General features: G+C 43.4%; 1 protein-coding gene across 15 annotated transcripts in view; it reads left to right on the top strand.

Annotated features, from left to right (window-relative positions):
* The window catches only part of CADPS2 (calcium dependent secretion activator 2), a 777,539-nt gene that overhangs the window by 373,150 nt on the left and 382,240 nt on the right, over positions 1-22,149 (top strand). For all 15 annotated transcript variants that reach the window (XM_040343717.1, XM_040343721.1, XM_040343726.1 and 12 more), the window contains exon 15: positions 20,964-21,027. In XM_040343717.1, coding sequence (XP_040199651.1) covers positions 20,964-21,027 — 64 coding nt within the window. The remainder of the gene's footprint in view (positions 1-20,963; positions 21,028-22,149) is intronic.

A 22,149-nucleotide genomic window follows, 5' to 3' on the forward strand; every position in this document is an offset into this window, starting at 1 on the left:
GGCTAGGGCCTGCCTTTATATTCCCTTATGGCACATATGTCAAACACAAGGCCTGCAGGCTGAATCTGGCCAGCCAAACCTTGTTATGTGGCCCTTGCATCCAGTTTTGCAGCTGGAATACGGTGGAACTCCATTCCATCACCTCTGGCTCTCACCCTCCGCTTCACTCCCCGCTGTCACTTGTAAACACAGAAGCCTTTTGTGTTTACAAGGGACAGCTTTGCTCTCAGTAACAGATCCCTGCACGCTCTCACAGCAGGGTACAGAAGGGATCGATCCCCAGAATCTGAGAGAGCGATCTTTCTGCAAAGTATGGCAGAGCTGCTTACACGGGGAGGTACTAGAGCCCAATATATGGGTAGTAGAGTTGACTACACTGGGAGGTACTAGAGCTGACAACACAGTGCAGGTAGGAAAGAGTAGAGCTGTGAGGAAGCTTTGTGGAGAGGGGAGTTGGGGTTGCACACTCTGCATTGCGCACCCCTAAACCGTGCACACTGTACATGGTGCACCCCTGAACCCTGCACTTTGAACATAATGCATGCCTGAACTCTGCACTCTGTATGTAGCATAAGCCTGAATGCTGTACGTAGTGCACTCCAAATACAACTGGCCCTTTGAGGGAAGAGATACTGCTGATGTGGCCCACAATGGAATTGCGTTACAGTACCCTGCTCAATGGTGGTATGCTCTATGGGCTATGCTGAAAACTTAAATTTTCTGCTAATAGAACAGTCTTTTTCTGTCATAACTATGGCACACATGGGGCTCAAAGCATGCACAAGTTGGTAACTGGCCAGAAGTGAAGCCGTGAGGGGGATACTTTCAGAGCAACAGCAGGCGAGTGGGAGGATGATTTTTCTTGTATCACAAGGACATAGGGCAGGCTCTGCATCCTTTTGGGAAAGTTTGGTGATAACTAGTTCACTGTGCTTATATCACAGGTATCCTCTCACCTGATCGGACATTGCTTATTCTGGCACAAGTCCCATTTGTCAGGCCATATGTCTTCCAAAGGACAGGGAGCTGGAAGCACAGGAGGAAAAGGGCATTCAAGTGGTGGCGTCAGATCCTGAAAACTCTAGATTTTTCCAATAAGGGTCCAAGGGTTTTAGAATTGTCTGAATCCATTCCCTTCTGGTACTGTGGCTGTTCCTGGAACACAGGTTTATGTGACAATGGTAGACTTTTTCTTTGCCCAAGCGGTTTTAGAGCATGAGCAATATGCTTGCAAATTTGGAGCGAGAAGGTAAAAAACAAGGATGGCCCCCTTCATCTGTCTCTTCCCCATGGTTAGAAGGGAAATAATGTTCCAATATTTAAGGATCCTGTCAGTAAACACTTGGAAACCTTGTTCAAGGCATCCTTTGCCTGGATAGAGCCAGCAGTAGCAGCTACTGTTATCTGCCTAAACCTCAAAAGTGGGAGTGAAGTGGCTATCTAGGAGCCTGGATTCCACAGGCAGCGAGTCGGAGCTGGGACAGGGTTTGGCAGATTTGTCTTGGGTTCTTTGTTTTGCTGTGCATACTTTTAAGGATTCCATTCAGAAAATGTCATGCTGGGAATTTTTTTCTCTTATCTTTCAGGACAGCACCTCTAGAGAGCATGGCTCCACCCACTTGACAGGAAACACACCAAACTTCTTAAAAGGGAGGCTCCTTCCACTTATCAACATAATTTGTGTTTCCTCCAGCAGGAACATATGTGGGGGTTAGGAGCTCTCTAGGTGCTGTCCTAAGAGGCCAGATCTCCTTACTCCACCTGTTTTTTTCTTACCTCAGTGAGTCTGATTCCCTCCCATCCACGGGCTAGAGAGTGCCTGGTGAATGGGCCCCTTCTCCCTCATTGGTGCTCAGAGGTGCCGGGACCGCTCCGGGATGCTGCCCTTTGGCAAGCTAGACGGTGTGGACACATTTTCTCTGGTCCGGGCAGCCGAACGCCACCGCCATCTTGGGAAGGTCATTCAGGCTGCTTCCCCCGGAAGTGAGGTAACTGGAAGGGGGCGGCATCCCACAAGGGGGCGCGAGGCATGGAGATTATGTAATTTCCACCGGAACGCGCTGAGGGAGGAGGGAGGAACAGGTCTGGTGCCTTTTAGCCGAAGTCCGGGAATGGCGGTTTTGCCACCAACATCGCGCTGCTGCCTCAAACATGGATGGAGGATCCGCAGCGAGTGGAACAGGCACTGTCACCAGCAAGTCCCAGGTAAGGAGCAGACTGAGGTTCTACTCATTTACTATGGGGTCTCTCACTAGCGCTCTTCTCCCTTAGTGGGGTTGGAGTGTTTTCCCCCCTGGTGGCGGGGGCCTGTTGGGCACATGAGTGTAGTGGATCTCCCACTGTGCACCTGTGGTGAGCATCTTGATTGGTTTTCAGGCTGACTCAGATGGATGGTTTGTCTTTTTTTTTTTTCCCTTATGGCAGGCCAAGAGCACTGACCAAGGGAATAAAAATGAATGTCCTTCATGCAAGTCTAAGCTCCCTTAAGGCTGGAAAAAGACTTTGTCAAACATGTATTGATGCACTGGTGAAGGAGGAAGCGTCTGCCGCTTGCAGCGACATAATCACATCTGTTATAAAATAAATTGATACTACTATTCAATCTTTTAAGTCCTCACTCACGAAACCATCCGTGAGACAGACCTCTACCTCACAAGACTCACTGTTAGTCCCGGTAGTGGAGGCAGAAGAGAGTACTCTAAACTTCCCCCTCACATTCTCAAGAATCGGATGAGGAGGAGGATGAGCTAGAGAATATGTCTTCAAAATATAAATCGTCTTTGGAACAAGTTGATGGCCTCCTAAAAGCTGTTCATGCGACTTTATGCTTAGTGGAAGAGCGTACAGAATTGTCTTTACATGACAGGATGTATGCAGGACTCGGTGAGCCCAAGATACGCACCTTTCCAGTCCATTCAGTAATTTCTGAGGCAATCAAAGAATGGACTGATCCAGAAAGGAAACCTTTCTTTGCTAGTGCACACAAGAGAATGTTTCCTTTTGATAAAGACCCAGCAGCTCCCTGGAATAAGGTTCCAAAACTCGATGCAGCCTTTTCTCAAGTCTCAAGATCTACAGATCTAGCATTTGAGGAAATGGGGATTCTGAAAGACCCCCATGGATAAGAGGATGGATCGGCAATTAAAGAGGGATTGGCGATCCATCATAGGCAATCTTAAGCCTGCAATGGCGACTACTTGCGTCTCCAGAAATATGGAGTATTGGATGAACCAGCTTAAGCTCATATAATAGCTAATTCTCCAAAGCAAGAAATCCTAGACTCCTTTTCAACCCTGTCAGCAGCTGTAGCCTATCAGGATGATGGCAAAGTCCTTACTAACTTGGTTAGGAGGGCGCTGTGGTTGAAAACCTGGCCAGGGGAAACGGCGTCTAAAAACAAGCTGTGCAGAGTACCCTTCCACGGGGATTTATTGTTTGGCCCTGATTTAGATGCAGTTCTCGACAGAACTGCAGACAATAAAATCCTTTCCTGTCAAAAAAAAAACAGCAGAAGGGCAAAAGATTTTTTTCATCAAAGGGCTCAAGAACATATCAAGCCTCAAGAGAGGAAGAAAAGTTGGTCAGGGCAGAAGGGAACAGGCAAGGGGAATGTCTTGTTCCATCCTCCTGCGTCAACCAGCAAAGCACAATGACAGCCGGTTGCGGGTAGGGGGAAGACTTCAAAGTTTTCTCCCTTATTGGGCAAGCATCACAGAAAATCAGTATATTCTCTCTATGCTGACCCACGGTTACAGAATAGAAATTTTGGACACCCCCCGGAGAGGTACCTTTTGACAAATCTACAGAGAGTGAGTGAAAAACTTGTATAGCGCTACACATGCGAACTGAATCGCCTCAAGGCGCTTGGTATCCATTTCCTACTATTTTTCTTTGCATTCAGAATAGGTGGGCTGTGACCCGAGTACCACAGGGGGAGCTTTATCAGGGATTTTATTTTCATATATTCATAATAAAAAAGCCATCTGGCAGTTTCAGATTAATTCTCAACCTGAAGCCGCTGAACAGATCAGTCCTATACAAAAAATTCTGTATGGACTCAATCTTCACAGTCACAAATCTTTTGACAAAATAGTGCTTTATAGCATCAATCGACCTTCGAGATGCCTATCTGCATATACCCATAGCCCCTCAATCTCAGAAGTTTCTAAGATTGGCAGTAAACATGGGAAAAGAGGTTATGCACCTCCAATTCAAAGCCCTTCCCTTCGGCCTTTCCTCGGCTCTGAGAATATTTACAAAGGTCATGGAAGAGGCTCTCGCTCCTCTTTGCTTGCAGGGGGTAGCGGTAATTCCATACCTAGATGATCTGCTCTTATTTGCCCCCTCCAGGGAGAAATTGTTGGAGGATCTTGGTAGAGCCCGCAGTCATCTAGAGGCCTTGGGCTGGATCATAAATATGGAAAAATCAAATTTCAACCCAACCCAAGAAGCACAATTTCTGGGGTATAAGATCAGCTCAGTGGAGCAGAGATTTTTTCTCCCTAAAGACAAAATGCTAAAAATACAAAAGGTTGTAGCCTCCTTACAGACAAATCAAGAGCTGTCAGTCAGACAAGTAATGTCCGTTCTAGGAACCCTAACCTTATCCATGCCAGCAGTGCAATAGGCAAGACTTCACTTCAGACCTCTTCAGAATTTCCTCCTGAAAGCATGGCATCACAGGACAGAATCTCTGGAGGCAAAGGTAAAAATCCCCACCAAAGTCAAACGATCGCTTTGGTGGTGAAGTCAGAAACCTGTCAGCAGGCCTGTTGTGGTCATTTCCAGTAGAAAAGGTGATAGAACGACGGATGCCAGCCTATGGGGATGGGGGACGCACCTGGATCAAAACTACGCTCAGGGTGTTTGGTCCCGGTCAGAGGCAAAAAAGTCCTCCAATTGGAGATAACTAAGGGCAGTAGCCTTAGCTTTGAAAGCCTTCTCCGCAGACCTTTGCAGTCCTTATTGGCAGTCCACCTCAAAGGCACTTTAAATATAGTGGCAGATTTTCTAAGCAGAAGATGGATTCAGGAAGCAGAATGGAGCCTAAATCCAGAAGTCTTCACAATGATCATCGGGGCCTGGGGTCAACCACAAATAGACCTATTTGCGTCAGAAGAAAATACGCAACTTCCAGGTTTTTTTCTCCATTCACAGAAAATACAGTTCCCAGGGAACAGATGCGTTAATACAGCCTTGGAACTTCCAGCTGGGTTACGCCTTTCCTCCGTTTCAACTAATTCCGTTGGTATTGAGGAAAATTTAGAAGGAGAAGGTGGGAGTAATTCTAATTTTGGCCAAAAAGGGCATAGTTTCCCCCCTTCTTCGATTGGCAGTCAGACCGTCTTGGCAGCTGCCTCTCCGGTAGGACTTACTTCTGCAGGGTCCGATACACCATCCGGAGGTGGTCAGTCTAAGCCTCACGGCGTGGTATCTGAGAGGCAGTTGTTGAGACGAAAAGGTCTGTCTCGACCCCTGGTGACTACCTTGCTTTCCAGTAGAAAGTTGGTTACCAGAAAGATCTATGCTAAAAACTGGAAAGTTTATAACTCCCGGTGTCACTTGTCAAATAGAGTGGTGAAAAATCTAGTGTAAATTTGGGAATCTCTTCAAAATGGAGCAGAAAAAGGCTTGTCGGTTAGTACACTTAAAGTGCAGACAGCCGCATTGGGACTTTTTTATGGAAAGGCCTATATCTGCAGAGCCTCTAGTTTCAAGATTTTTCAATGCACTTTCTAGATCCAGACCGGCTCCTGCTAAACACTTTCCCAGTTGGGATTTGTCAGTGGTTCTTCAGGCACTCTCTAAGGAACCCTTTGAACCGCTACAAGGCATTTCTCTAAAGTACCTTACTCTCAAAACTGTTCCTAGTGGCAATAATGTCAGCCAGGAGAATTGGTGAGCTCCACGCCCTGTCAGTAAAAATACCCTTCCTATTCGTCTACACGGATAGGGATGTTCTAAAGACTGATCCAGCTTTTTTACCAAAAGTGGCATCAGCCCTCAACCGGTCGCAGGAAATCGTTCTACCGACCTTCTGCTCTAACCCGTCAGGGGAAAAGGAAAGTAATTACCACAATTTGGATGTGAGAAAAACTTTGCTACATTACCTTGAAGTGACTAAGGACTTTCGGTCTTCGGACTCCTTATTCATATTTTTTTCGGGACAAAAAGAAGGGCCACCAAGCATCAAAGGGATCAATAGCTAGATGACTTAAAACCACTATTCTGGAAGCCTACTCCCAAGCAGGGCTATCTCCCCCACTGGGAATTAAAGCACACTCTACTAGGGCTCAGGCCACTCCAGTGGCAGAAATAGCGGGTGCCACCCCAGATCAAATCTGTAAGGCGGCTACGTGGTCAAGTTACCTTGCGTTTGTCCGTCATTACAGACTGTAGCTTCTGTCAGCAAACGATCAGGCTTTTGGCAGAAAGGTCTTGCAGGCTGTGGTCCCTCCCTAAGTGGGTAAGTCTCTTTTATCCTCTCAAGGTGCTGTCTTGAAAGACAATAAGGGAAAAGTCAAGTTAGACTTACCGGTAACTTGTTTTCCATGAGTCTTTTAGGACAGCAGCAACCCGCCCTTATTGTTTTTGATTATGCTGTGACTAACCATACTCTGATTATGTGTTCCAGCTCGGGCCGGAGGTTTCTCTACTACTACTGATAAGTGGAAGGAGCCTCCCTTTTAAGAAGTTTGGTGAAGGTGTGTTTCCTGGCAAGTGGGTGGTGCCACGCTCTCAAGCTGCTGTCCTAAAAGACTCATGGAAAACAAGTTACCGTAAGTCTAACTTGACTTTTCCATACAGTTTTTTTTTTTGGGCTAACATTCTAGTCTGCAGATTTATCGTCTAATGCCGCGTACACACGATCGGTCAAATCGATGAGAACGATCTGATGGACCGTTTTCATCAGACCAAACCGATCGTGTGTAGGCCCCATCGGTTATTTATCCATCGGTTAAAAAAATCCAAGCTTGTTTTAAATTTAACCGATGGATACCTAACCGATAGAAAAAAAAACGATAGTTTATAGGCACGCCCATCGGTTAAAAATCCACGTATGCTCAGAATGAAGTCGACGCATGCTTGGAAGCATAGAACTTCCCTTTTTTCAGCACATCGTTCTGTTTTACGTCACCACGTTCTAGGCACCATCAGTCAGCTTCATCGGTTAACTGATGGAAAAATCCAACAGACTGTTTTCATCGATTGAACCGATCGTGTGTGCGCGGCATAAGAAGTTGATGGTGGGTTTTCCCTTTCATGGGGAATGCCTGTTTGAGACAAATTTGGATAAGTATATCCATAAGATTTCAGAAGGAATGTGGTCTCTTTTGTTTTTGTGTAAGAAAGGTATATCGGAGGGCACACGTGCCTTCTATTTGTACTCCAGTGTCCAGAAAACAGTCCTTTTGTCTCCCGCTGGCTTAGTCTTCTAGGCCAAAGAAACTAGGTCAGTTTCATATGAAGTTCTGGTCCTCTAAGCCAACTATGTTGGATGCCAAGTCATCTTTGTAATCAAGGGGAACCCAGACTTTCGGGTGGGGGGGACATTTGCAGGCATTTGCGGAAGTGTTGTAGGGGGCAAATAGGTTCATTGTACAACTACTCACGGTTACAGGTTAAAATTCTGAGAATTTTATGGTTTTAAATGTTTTTATGAATTTGCAAAGAAAATTGTTGCTTTGTCAAGCTCTCAATCATCTGCTTTCACAGGGTGAGATTTTGCCAGTTCCTCAGGTTGGCTTGATTGGGTTGGGGAGGATCTCTGGATCATCTGCAGGTTCAAGGAATTTGGTCTTCACAAGAAAGGCTGTTCTCAATATTCTGGAACTGCAAGTGATTCGTCTAGCAGTTCTGCATTGGTCAAAGCAGTTGCAGGGACTCCTGTTAAGGGTTTAGTTGGAAAATGCCACAGCTGTGGCATATATCAACCAATGGGGGGCATCAGGAGTCAAGTAGCCTAGGAGGAAAAGGGGAATCTCATCCTGGGCTGGGTAGAACTCCATGTTCCTGCCCTCTCTGCAGCCCACATTTTGGGAGAGGAAAATTGTCAGGCAGTTTTCGCCAGGGTCACAAGTGGTCTCTCCACCTGGAAGTGATCAGATTGCCCTCTCAATGGTGGGGCACACTAGACGTGGATCTCTTGGCTTCCAGATTCAATGCAAAGCTGGAGAGGTTCAGGACCAGGGATTCCCAGGCATTTGCAGTGGATGCCCTGATGGCACCTTGAGATCAGTTTTTCCTGATTTATGTCTTCACTCCAATACAGATAATTTTGCACCTGTTAACATATTTTTTGGTCGGAGGGAACACCAGTGATTCTGGTTTCTTCAACTTGGCCCAGGGACATGTGATATGTTGACATAATTAACATGTTTGTAGGCAATTCTTGGCTTCTTTCATTTCGGTCTTATCTGCTGGCAGAGGGCCGATCTTCCAGCTTTTGTTATGTTCACTAGCTTTAACGGCTTTGCTATTGAGGCCAGAGTTTTAAAGGATAGGGGGTATCGGATTACCTCCTTATGACACATTTAAGGGCCAGGAAGACAACTACTAGTAACATATGTGGCCTGGTGTGAGGCTAAAAAAATCCAGGTTTGCAATTATATTGTGGGTGAAATTCTGGCTTTCCTTCAGTCTGGGGTTGATATGAGGCTGGCCTTGAGTATGATCAAGAAGCAGATTTTGGACTTGGCAGTTTTTTTTTCCAAAGGCCAATTGTTGCTCATTCTTTAGTGTGTGCTTTTGTTGCGTACATGATTCCTACCGTTTGGTCCCATTTGTCCCCATAAGATCTCAGTTTGGAGTTGTTAGTTTTACAGAAAACACAGTTTGAGCAAATTTGGTACCCTCTGTTCTTTTACTACAGCAAGAAGGGTGTTAGAATTCATGGCCCTTTCTTGTAAGGATCTGTTTTTGGTACTTCATCATGACAATCCAACATGGCTGTTGTTTTTGATGAAAGTGGTTTCATCTTTTCATTTGAACCACTGCATTGTCCCCCCCTCCCCAAGGCCTTGGTCTCCAGGAGACAAGGCCCCTCCACATTCTAGATGTGGTTGGGGCTCTCAAGATGTATTTGAAATTGCCTGCCACAATCAGGCAGTTGGGTTTTCATTTTGTGTTTCCTGAAGGACCAAAGAAGAATCGGGCGGCTACTAAATCAACAATTTCCCATGCCATTTAGCAGTTTATTTCTCATCCTTATCCTTTGAAAGGAAAGGTTCAACCATTTCCAGTGACAGTTCATTCTACCAGAGGTGTTGGTCTGTGCTTCGTCAAACATTTGTGGCTCAGGTCTGCAAGGTTGCAACACCTTTACAAGATTTTATTAGGTGATGTAAGGGTTTGGATGCTGCTTGTGGTCTCATTTTTTTGCAGGCTGCTGTGTAGAATTTTTTTGGACCTGTTGGTCCTTGCTGTGTCTCCATCCTGAGCATTGCTTTAGGATAAGATTAAGGATTTATTAATCCTTACTGTATACTGTAAAATCAGTTTCTTGGAGTATATTACAGGACATATCGGTCCCTGCTCGCTGAATTGAGGTGTATGGCTTGGTACAAAGCTGAGGTACTTCCTGTATGGGATTTATATAAGAGAGGACCGCCTGTCTTTTTTGTCAGTGTCCAATCACCTGTAGGTGGCACATAACCATGTATGTATTAATATGGCTTCTCTGTGACCCATGATGCAATCAAAGAAAATGATTTTGCACACAAGTACAAAAATCAAATTTTTTGTCATCTTTTAAATACACTTTCACTTTTCTGAGGAAATGTGATCCAGAAGCCTACAATGAACTTAAAACAGATCTGTACCCATAATTTGATAACAATAATGTTCTTTAACACAAGAGCATACATTCCACATTAATAATTATGCCACCCAAATTACTGTGTGCTGTAAATTGCCTCTAGCGTTGCTCCAATTTCTTTTTGTTTAAGGCTGCCGTTTTGTTGATGCCTCAAGCATTCACTTCCATACTGGATCCTCTCCTTGGTCTCAAAAATATGTCACTTTTTGTAATTAACGTGTGCATTTCCAGCCTTGGTTGTATACCTTGGCTCAGCTAAAGAGGAAGGCTGACAGAAGCTTTACAATGCTGAAGTTCATAGGCAGCTGCCAAGGGAGAAAGGAGATAAGATAAGACACTAATCTTGCAATTTTAACTCATTTGTGTCTCCCTGGAAGCAGACCTTGTTCTGTCACCTCTCCTGCTTTTCTTTCTCTCTCCCTAAACCATGTTCCCTCATCATTCTTGTTTCTTGCCCCCACAGCAGAAGTAAATCTTTAGACTATCAGCTGATTGGCCTTTAGTGATTCACTGATTATCGACACAGTGCCAAGAATAAAGAACAACTAAAGTTCTGCAGAGCAAGGCGAGACAGTGCCTTACTGGATTTTAAACCACGCAGGCACTTATTTTTAATGTTTTGCATAACTATTTTTGCAAAAGGGGGCCAGCAGTATGTAATTGATCAGGATTACATTTTCTGTACAAAGTTCCCCTTTAATGATTAAAAATGGCTACATCTGCTATGGATTAAGTATTGTACTGCAGCAATAATCCATGTACTGCATTAGCAGTACACACTGTATCCTAGCATTTGTTTCTTGAAGAGAGGCCATTTCTAAATTTCATTCTGCTCCACTGATGATGCTTCCTATCACCAGTTGTGAAAAACGTTGCAACCAAGCCAGTAGAAGTCTCACCAGAATTTGGTATAGGAATAGGACCTATTAACATTTAAACATTATAGCTACAAGCAACACTTTGTACCAATACAATGCATTTTAATCTCTTCCAACACCATTCCAGAGAAGTTTTGTGGATACTGCTTTATAATGTTCTAAAGACTATTTTATAGTGTTTCGCAATAAATCATGTAGATAAAATAAGCAAGCAATACCCAAAAACATTATTCCAATGGCACTTTTTATTGAAAATAACTTTTCTAGCCTTCGCTCCTAATTGGTGGCCAGTGTAAATAATTGTTGCTGTGCATAATCCTAAATGAGATGGTGTTGAAAAAAGGGCTATGTTATTTACATCTAATATGATCCTAATAACGCTTTAGTGTGTGCCCTCTGGGACCTGTTTATCTGGGATTTTATGGGTAATCCCAGATCTATAACAATCATTTAGAAACCGGATGGCTTGGTAGTTAAGGGGTGTAAACAAAGTGTGAAGTGCTCTGAAGATTATGTTCATTCTTTGAAGAATTACAGCTTCAATAATTAAAATTGAAAAAAAGATGTTGAAAGGTTTATTCAAACATGGATTACTGCTTAGAGAACTGAAAGCTACGTCATTATTCCTAATTAAAACCCACATATTATATTAATACTAATGAAACTAAGCTGTGCATAAAAGGATATTTTTCATTAAGGGAAAGTCTAATTCTTACAGCATAATGTACTGGTAGACTGTCCCTAAATAAATGACACAATGTCTCTTCTTCCTAAGGTATGAAGCTATGATGTGACACAGAATGTTTATGTCAAACTTATTTTCTGGGATCTTCCAGGCATTCACAAATGTGCATGCTATTAGAATTGATTGGTACCAAGTAGTCTAGCTTGTTGTATACTTTGCAGCATTTTTTTTTCTTATTATTTTACATATAACCCTTTATAATCAGGGATCTTTAAAGCATGGATGCCCAGACTAAATTTATCAGTGTGGGGGAAAAAAAACATACAGTGGGCATAATAATTATTTGATCCCCTCCAGATTTTGTAAGTTTGACCACTTACAAAGAAATGAAGGATCTATAATTTGTATCATGGGTGTATTTTTTTTTTAAATACTTTTTGTTTTTTCTTAAAGAGTTGAACAATAAAGAGCCTTTGTGCATTCCCCGGCTCAAACGTCACAAAACAATCAAAAAGAAAAAGAGAAAAACATAACTACTACAATGAACCTCGATCATAGGTGTATTTTTAACTGTTAGACAGAATATCAACCAAAAATCCAGAAAACACACAAACAAAATGCTATAAATAAAGTTGCAGTTCAGTGAGTAAAATAAGTGTTCGATCCCCAGGCAAAACATGACTTAGTACTTTGTTGGCAAGCACAGAGGTAAGACATTTCTTTTAGTTAGTTACATGGTTCACATAATGCATGCATTCCCGCGTGGCATGTTCCTGCGTGGTGCGTTTTTTTAACAGCCCATTAATTTCAGTGGGTGCCAAATGCGCAGGAACACGCAGAATATGGCAGGCTAAATGTATAAATTTGCACTGCCCAAACCCCATGGTATAAGAGACTGCACCTTGGCATTGCAAGCTATTATTACGTTTCTGATCTGCTGAGGACACCCAGATCCATCTTGACCATTGACTCCCCCTGCTGTTCTTCATCAAGAATGTATGGTGCAGGCATGTTTTTAGCCCCAAAGTGCATAACTTCTACATTTATTAACATTAAAGAAGTTCGCCTTTAGAACACGTTCCACCCATTTTTAGCCTCCATTCACACCTGAGCATAGTCCAGTGACGGCTGCTACAGTGCTTAGTTTTGCTAAAAAAAAAAAAAAAAAAAAAATTTTGGAACAGCACTATTCATTTGAATGGGCCTCCCTCCACTCCAAAAATGGTCCAAAGAAGCTCATGTACCAAATCTTGGCAGAGAGCCAGGAGTGGTTGTTTGCCACGATTGTAGCTCGAAGGTGGTGGCAAAATCACTGTTCCAGCATCTGCAGCCTCTCTCTCCCCATCAAGAGAGGGATCCTCTCTCTGCACCCACTGTCAAAATCTGAAAATAGCTTGGTTGCGTGGGGCTCTGCCCACAAGCCAACGTCATTCATTCACAGTTTCCTTTGAATAAATGCCTACAGTTACTGATAGTTCATTGATTCTTTCTGCTTTCAGGTAACTGCTGGCCCATACGAGCTATGAGCAGACAGCTATGCTGATAGTCTGCAGGAGCCCGAGATTACATCCACTATTGTGGGAGCAATGCTCTTCAAACTCCTCAGAAAAAATATATAATAAATGCACATTTTTTTTTTACCTGCAAAAAAGTAGTGTTTCAGTGTTTTGCAGATGACAACAAGTTATGCAGTTGAATGTCCTTACAGGATGTCTCCAATTTACAAGCTGACCACACAGCACTATTTTATTGGGTAACTACATGGAAAATTAGGTTTAACCACTTAAGCCCCGGACCCTTTTGTAGCTAAAGGACCAGGCCACTTTTTGCGATTCGGCACTGCGGCGCTTTAACTGATAATTGCGCGGTCGTGCGACGTGGCTCCCTAACAAAATTGGTGCCTTTTTTTTCCACAAATAGAGCTTTCTTTTGGTGGTATTTGATCATCTCTGCGTTTTTTTTTTTTTTTTTTGCGCTATAAACAAAAAGGCTCTTCCAGCCTTTTTGAAGCCACCCAGCAGGGCTGTCCCTGGGGCCCACGGCCGTCCACTCATACTCAGTGCAGCCGCCCATTCAATTCAAAGCATAGCTGGGGGGCAGAGACTAGAGGTCAGCGGACTGGTGAGGAATGTGAAGTGGAAAGGGGCAGGAGGGGACCCCATCTCCTGATTTCAGCATAGGTGTCACTGCTGCGAGACACTACAAACCTACCTCCCAACTTTTTTGAGATGAGAATGAGGGACACCTATCAGCAAATGTATGCAGGCATAGGACACCCATTGTCGCACCCCCTTAAAGGAGAATTGTACAAAAAGATAAGATTGGGTAACCCCACAAGTGCTTTTTTTAACCACTACTATTCCTTTATGTTGGCTTTTGGAATTTACAAATGCAGCAATTTAGAAAACAGATGAAAGGTTTGGTGCTGAAAAACTCTTTTTGATAGATAAAAAGTGCATTTTATATACATCAATATAGATCAGGCCAAAATGAGGGACAAATGAGGAGGAATGAGGGACAAAGGGACATTGCTCCAAATCAGGGACAGTCCCTCGGAATCAGGGACAGTTGGGAGCTTTGCACAAAGTCGGAGACGCAGTGAAGTCGGAGACGCAGTGAAGCCAGAGACACGGTGACTAACACTACCTGTGATTATAGTTGCCATTAAAAGTCACCACTACAGTTCTCAGATAAGCAGATGACCTTGATCAAGAGCACCCAAGTTGGCTAATCAGAACTCCAACCAGTATTGGCACTAATCCCATTCCCCCCACCAAGGAGTAAGAGAAGCAATAAAAATAGAGAATGCATGGACGGGAGAGGAAAAGAGGGGGGTGGAAGTAAAAGAGAAAGAATAAGTGAAAGAACAAGAAAGAAGGCTAGAGAGAGGGATGGGGGGGGGGGACGACAAGAAATAAGGATAGAGAGGGATAAAAGGGAAAGAAAGGAGATCAGAACAAAGAGAAAGAGTGGTACATCCTAAAATGTATTATAAGGGGTTTGTTTTAATGTTGTACGAGTGGAAGGGACTCGGGGAGCTCTAAATATCCGTGAGTTAGGGGTGCAAATTACTTGTCTCGCCTTGAGTGCTGACAACCCACACTACGAAAATAATTTTACTGTTAGGGGTCCCCACAACTTGGGAAATTTTATCAAGGGGTCACGGCACTAGGAATGTTGAGAACCACTGGTTTACACCAACATCTCCTCGTTCTATGTCTCCGTGAGACGATCGCAGGTATGCCCGCGACGATTGAGACCGTGGGACCGCTTCTTAAAGGGGATGTACAGGTACGCTCTTTTGCCTGCCCGTGCCATGCTGCAGACGTATATCTGCGGGTGGCAAGTGGTTAAAGGATACGCTCACCCATAAAAAATAAAATGTATAACACCTCCCATACAGGAAGTACCTCCGTTTTTTTGCCAGTGTCTTGAAGGTGATGGTCATGGTAGGAGAAGCTCTCCATGATCCAAGAATATGTCCTGGATAAAGATCCTGCAGGATTTAAGGAGCAATGTGATTGGATCCATCCAGACAGTGCAACACTAAATTGGATGGTACACGAGCCTCGGATGATGGAAGACTACAAGGTGTTGCCTGTAATGCAAGCCTTTTGGGGCGCTGGACCCTGGGATATGGACCCTTGGTAAGAAAACACCAAAGGCGATCCAGCAGAGAATGGCCCTAAGATTATAGGGGGACCCATTCCGTGAAGGCACATAAGAGACAAAATCCACCATGGGTGGGTGAAGATTGAGTCCTGCAGTGGGATTGGTAAGTGATTTGTTTTACCTAAAAACAGGATCTTACAGTTTGACAGTAAGCCGGGTGCCATGATTTGTTTAACCACTAGATAGAGGGCAGTGATGTCACGGATCCAGCTGTAGTGCATACCTAGAAATTCTTCTCCTAAGGAAGAGACTTCTGGCCTCTCTATAAAGACCGGCGGGCAGCGGGAATTAGATTCCCCACCCGTACACCTGGTCTCGCACTCTGCACCTTTGGTGGCCATTCCCTGCCGTTGTATATGTGGCCACATAAAGGGAATGCGCAGATGTGGTAGCAGCTTCCGTTATGACCCTGCATGGTAAACGTGCATGTAGGTGTGTCCATGATACGATCGTGCAAGTCGCACAGTAAGGGGCAGAGGCGGCCATATTTGAGGAAGCGTTCCCGGCAGCATGGGCTCCTGCAGGCAAGCTGGCAGGAATGCATTGCCGCTTCAGCTGGGCACGTGAATCACTATGGATGGGTCAGGCACTGACAGGTTTGGTACAGTGGGTAACAGAGCTGTAAACTGTGATGAGCTGGTTACAGCAGGGGGTATTGGTACCTCAAAGTTTGTTGCCTAGAGCAATACTCTCCCAGAAGAGAAGTTTTGGGACACAGCAGGAAGGGGCGCAAGTGTGCCACCGTCAGGCTTGAACAATCCTAGCTGTGCATCCTCTGTTAATCTCCCCTGAAAGGCCATTCTGAGCAATTGCGGTTGTCGGGCATAGTAGCTACGTCAAATGCTTCAGCCTCAGCCTATGTCACGAAGGACAATTTGGCATCAGCTTTAGCTGGATTAGAGGGTAAAATAGCAGTTATGATTGCCTCAGTGTCTCAAAGAGGGAAAAAACGTGATGGATCTCCTTCACCTGAGCTCCCCCTCCCCTTTATTGGAACAAAATTGGCAGAGAATGTGGAAGAAGTGGCTGTAAATGACCTGGAGAAATGTCAGGCTGAGGATTCCACTTTCGGAGGCTAGTTTCAGCTGACCAGTCCATAGATTAATTCAATCTCTTAGAACGGGGAAATGCAATTAGCGGACCTCCAGATGTTGCAGAACTACAAATCCCATGAGGCAAAGCAAGACTCTGACAGCCACATGCATAACACTCAGAGGCAGAATCATGATGGGACTTGTAGTTTTGCAACAGCTGGAGGTCCGCTAATTGCATATCTCTGTCTTAGAAGAAAGTCACCGCTCCAGGTGGGACTACTATACGGTCACACACTGTTACAGGATTCCAAGGGTGCTGGTGGTGCACTAGGCAAGCATAAAAGATAGATGAAGGATGGATGGCCGCACTCCAATATCCGTACATGTTGTCTTTTATTAAATGAACAGCAGATACATCACCAGATCAAAACAACAGGAACAGGGGAACAGCCGCCGTTTCGCACAAAATCAGTGCTTATTCATGGCTTATTCAATCTCTTACTGAAATGGTCTGGTCTGGATTTGATTTACCTCCATTAAAGGTTTCTGAAGTTTCCTTTTCTTCATTAGGCTCATTACGACCTCCACAGAGTTCTCAGGCCTTCCCTTTGCACCCACCATTGGAGCAGATAGTGTATGTTGACTGGGATCACCCTGATGGGGTTTTTGATCCTCCCAAAAGGTTTTCACTTTTGTACCCTATGGAGGAAATGTTTACAAAGAAATGGAGTATGCCAATGGTGGATGCTGCTATTTTTTCTGTGAATAGAAATGTAATCTGTCCTGTAGAAAATGCCCAGGTGTTTAAAGATTCAGCGGATAAGATGCCCAGGTGTTTAAAGATTCAGCGGATAAGAAAGTGTAATCCCTACGAAACGCTTAATTTGCTATTAAAAAAAAAACCCTAAAGACTGGTATTAAGAACTTTGACGGTACCACATAAATAAAAAGTGTCAAAAATGTATTGTACCTAATTTAAAGTCATTAAAACATATATTCAAGTCATAACAACACCTAATTCATATATATATAGATTGTATTTGTGCTGCACAGTATAAAACCGAATCGTCAACCCTATTGAAATCAGGTGGTGAATGGCTTGCTGCGACTTCCGACCCAGTTGCATTTCACTGGTCGCTGCCCAATTCTTCAGGAAAGCAAATTACATTCAAGCTCTACAATAGAACAGATACAGTTGGCAATTTCAATACTATCATTGTAGACTAGAGTATGAAGCCTCAGATGTAGGCACTACACATACCTCAGTGTGTATAAACATCAGCATAAACAGTGTCAAACATTAATTTCTACAACCGGCTGTTGCCAACTCACTTGGTTAAAGGAGTGGTCCAGAAATGGGCTCATCCACAAGTCATCAAAGCTTAAGTCACCAACACACGTGTAGCGGTTGAATATCTATAACAACAAATTGTACATGGTAATACCATGGCTGTCTAGTGGATAAATAGATGTGTATGTGTGTGTATAAAGTAGAGGGGGACACAAAAATTTAGTTTTCAGGACATTTCCAATAGTCCTCCATAATGGAAAGCTCTTTATATTCCCAACTACACCCCTACTCTCCATCATGAGGACAAACTGTTCAATACAGGCTATCCAAAGTTAAGATGTCTATCATCTCTAATATATTTAAGCAAATATTCTATCCTAGTGATTAGTACACCCCCTCACAATATGTAATCCACTAAAAGCCTAATTATCCATCTATCAATATACCACCTCCTATACAAAAAAGGAGGGGTATATGGGAACCTCTATACATGTGTGCAATGAGAGCAAAGCAATCCAGTGCCCCTTTATCTGATATGTCAAATCAAAGATCAAAAGTAGGGTTAGCTGAACACCCCCCCCATTCGGTTCGCACCAGAACCTTTGAACGGACCGAACGCAAACATTTGGAACCCCATTGACGTCAATGAGACTCGAACATTCAAATTCAAAAGTGCTCATTTTAAAGCCTAATATGCAAGTTATTGTCGGAAAACAGGTTTGAGAACCCGGGTCTTGCCCCAGGGAACATGTATCAATGGAAAAAAGTTTTAAAAACGGTCGTTTTTTTGGAGAAGTGATTTTAATGATGCTTAAAGTGAAAAAGAAAAAGAAAAATTCCTTTAATATCGTACCTGCTGGGTGTCTATAATATGCCTGTGAGGTGGAACGTGTTTAGAACTGTCCCTGCACAAAATGAGATTACTATAAGAAACACGTGATTTAAAACTACTTGCTGCTTTAATGCAATGTCTGGTCCCTGCAATATGGATGAAAATCATTGAGAAAAATGGCATGGGTTTCCCCCCACTCCCCCCAGGTCATTACAAGCCCCTTTGGCCACTTTGAACAGCATTATACAGGCGGTGCAAACAAGACAGGCACTGTAGGTTTGTTAAGTAGAATATGTTTGTAATTTTGAACTGGTACTTTTTTAAAGTGTAGCTCCAGCCATAAAATCTATTTTTAAGCTTTTCTGAAAACATAGAGAAGGGTTATCACCCCTGTAAACATTTGTTTTGCTGTCTGTGTGCATCTGTTCAGAAGATTGCAATTCACTTTCTGTCCCAATGACAAATGATGTTTTGAAAATTTGGGTTTTTTAGTGAAACAAGGATTGGTGATAAAGCATCAGTAGACAGAAGACACCTCTTACAGAAGAGAATTTCCCTTCCTAGGGGTAAATTTCCTCTCACTTCCTGTTGTCTCCGTCCGTTTGCAAGTAGGAGTCGTTTGTAAGTAGGATGTTTGAAAGTAGGGGCCTGCCGTATATACTCTGCAGAAATTTGGGCCCTAGGTGTTGGTGTTGCCACAACACTGTAAGCCCTCACAGTTAGTACACACGGTCGGTTTTGTCCGATGAGAATGAACCGAAGTTCTTTTTTTTGTTTAATATATTTTTATTGATAGAAATAGACAGTACAATAAGAGTAAATCAACCCTTTAAAGAAACATTGTCACAGAATAGTAAATTGGGAAATATAACAAATGATGCATCATAGAGAGCACAAGTGTTTCAATTGTCTATGAATAAAGAAAAAGAAAAGAGAGACAGAGAGATTACAGAAAAGGGAGGAGGAAAGAGTTGGGAAAGAAGTAGGGAGGAAGAGACAAGAGGGCAGAAAAAAAGAGGGATATAGGATGAATGAACTGAAGTTCATTTTCATCGGACCAAACCGACCGTGTGTATAGGCTATCGGTCTGTTTTCCTTCGGTCCAAAATTTTAAAACATGCTTAAAAACCGAACCGATGGACCGCTGCCCCATCGGACCAAACCGATGGTTAGTACAGAAAAGCATTGGTTCAAAACCCGCGCATGCTCAGAATCAAGTCGACGCATGCTTGGAAGCATTGAACTTCTTTTTATTCAGCACTTTGTGTGTTTTACGTCACCGCGTTCTGACCCGATCGGATTTTGAACTGATGGTGTGTACACACATCAGGCCGTACGGCCACTTCAGAGGTGAACCGATGAAAACGGTCCGTCGGACCATTCTCATCGGTTTTGTCCGACCGTGTGTACGGGGCCTTAGTGGGCGCTGGAACGCCCTGCTGTGTGAACTATTATATCAAGAATTGTAATTACATGCCATTGTTGAACAGTGGTAGAAAAATTGGGTCTTTGGTGCTGGTGCCACAACTCTGTAAGCCCACACAGTTACTCTTGGTGGGCACATGAATGGGCCCTGCTGTGAAATATTAGATCAAGAATTGTAATGGATTTTACAGGTAAGAATGTAGGAAATTCTATTTTTTAGGCCCAAACTAAACTATATCACTTATAAATTGGTTGAAAAGTAAAGGTCCCAACACGGAACCTTGGGGTACACCACTAACAACCTTAGACCATTCAGAGTAAGAATTATTCATCACTGCTCTCTGAATACTGTCTTTTGACAGTTTTATATTCATTTATAAACAGAACTTTCTAAGCCTATAGACTTTGAATTGCTTCCCGACCTCCCCATAACAGATTTACTGCTACAGGGCGGCCGCTGTGAAGCAGAAACACTGATCCATGTCTCGCCAGTAGGAAAAAAAGCACCTCACACAGTATAGTAAAACACTGGTCAGGCACACAATTAACCCTTTGATCGACCCTGATGTTTAACCCCTCCCCAGCCAGTGTCATTAGCACAGTGATCACTGTATTAGTGTCACTGGTCCCCCAAAAAGTGTCAGGTGTTCGCTCTGTCTGCCGCAAAATCAGAGTCCCACAGTAAGTCGCTGATCACCGCCATTACTAGTAAAAAAAAAATATCCCATAGTTTGTAGACCGTTTACATTTTTGCCCAAACCAATCAATATAAACTTATTGGGATTATTATGCTTAATTTTACCAAAAATAGGTACCAGAATACATATTGGCCTAAAATTATGAAGAAATTCGATTTTTTTATTTGGATATATTTTAGAGCAGAAAGTTATTTTATTTTCAGAATTGTTGGTTGTTCTTTGTTTCTAGTGCAAAAAAATTTAAACGCAGAGGTGATCAAATACCACCAAAAGAAAGCTCTATTTGTGGGGAAAAACTACAGAATAACTTGACTGTTTATTTCCACAACATAAGCTAATAGTTCTATAGTCCAAGATGGGCAAAAGGGAGAGCTAATTTATTCTTCTTGAGATAAGAGTGTGTGCACAGTAAAGCTCTTACATTTCTGACAATTCTTTATTGCATTTACTGAACTGATATAACAAAACACTTTTAGTGGTATATTGAACTGACCTGTAGGTGAAATTAAATGGGAAGACACCAGTGTTCAGCATACATTTCCTCACAAAGGTGTCTCCCACTTTCCTAATATAAAATTGAAAGCAATGTCTGTGGCATATTTATATTTGAGTATTTTGTTTTTCTCTACAGGTACTGTTTTCCGTTTGGAAGGCCAGAAGGAGCTTTGAAAGCCACATTGTCTCTCTTAGAGAGGGTATCTATTCACATTTTACCATTTCTATTTACCAAGCACTGTATTTAAAAATGATTTGATTGAAAAAATATATATATATTTCATACATATTCTGTAAAGGGGAAGCATTCAGCTGTATTTTTCTATGTATTTTTTTTGACCTGTATCTTTAGACACAGGATGGTCCATTTTCATCATTGGAATTCCAGTGCAGGAGGGGTGAGTATGTAAACCAAGGGTTTGACAATAAGGGTCAATGAATGTTCGGGTTACAGTGACAAGTTGGATTCACACCACTTCCATTGCATTTAGCATGCATTGGCCAATTACAAATGTTGACATCTCTTTTTAACACATTGCATTGATGTGTATTTTTTTTAAAAGGATTGCATTGATGTGCATCTTTATTCTTATTCATAGCAGTATCCAGAATACATTTTCTTCTCCCCTTACAGTGGTTCTAAAGCCTTAAGTTTTTTTACCTTAATGTATTGTATGCATTACTGGAGGTTCCCCCTAGCCTCCTCTTTTTCTTACCTGAGCCCAATCCAATACAGTGATATGTACAGAGTGATATGTACTCTCACCACTGTCTCCCTCCTCATTGGGCAGACTGATAGCAGCAGGATCCATTGGCTCCCGCTGCTATCAACCAAATGTGACATGGAAGGCGGGGCCAAGATGCCCGCTCTGTGTCACTAGACGCAGACAAGGCTGCCCAGGAGCGAGGCCGCCCTTGTGCCCCATGGAAAGCAGTTTTGGAAACTCGAGATGGCCGCATGATTTGAGAGCTCCGGCACACTGAGGACAAAAAACGCTCAGATTGGGGATTTCACCCGAAAATTCGAGGATGGGCAGAACACATAGGAGCACCGCCACCCCCCAGTCAACAACGGAGAGCGGATCCCAACTCGGATCCAACATACCGGAGATGTTCCGGACTCGGGCCTTGACACACACCACGGAGCTTCTGGCCTCCCAGGCGGCACGGGCCTCGTCTCTATCCCCGCCCGGCGGATCGGCTGACGTGATGGCGGGAGACAGCAGAGCTGCAGCGCCGAGCCTCCTAGATCTACAAAGAGATCTGCAATCGGTCGCTCTGGACATTAAGCATACCCTAACGGCGGCTATATCTGACCTGAA

This window comes from Rana temporaria, chromosome 3 (genome assembly GCF_905171775.1).
Source record: "Rana temporaria chromosome 3, aRanTem1.1, whole genome shotgun sequence".
Taxonomy (NCBI): domain Eukaryota; kingdom Metazoa; phylum Chordata; class Amphibia; order Anura; family Ranidae; genus Rana; species Rana temporaria.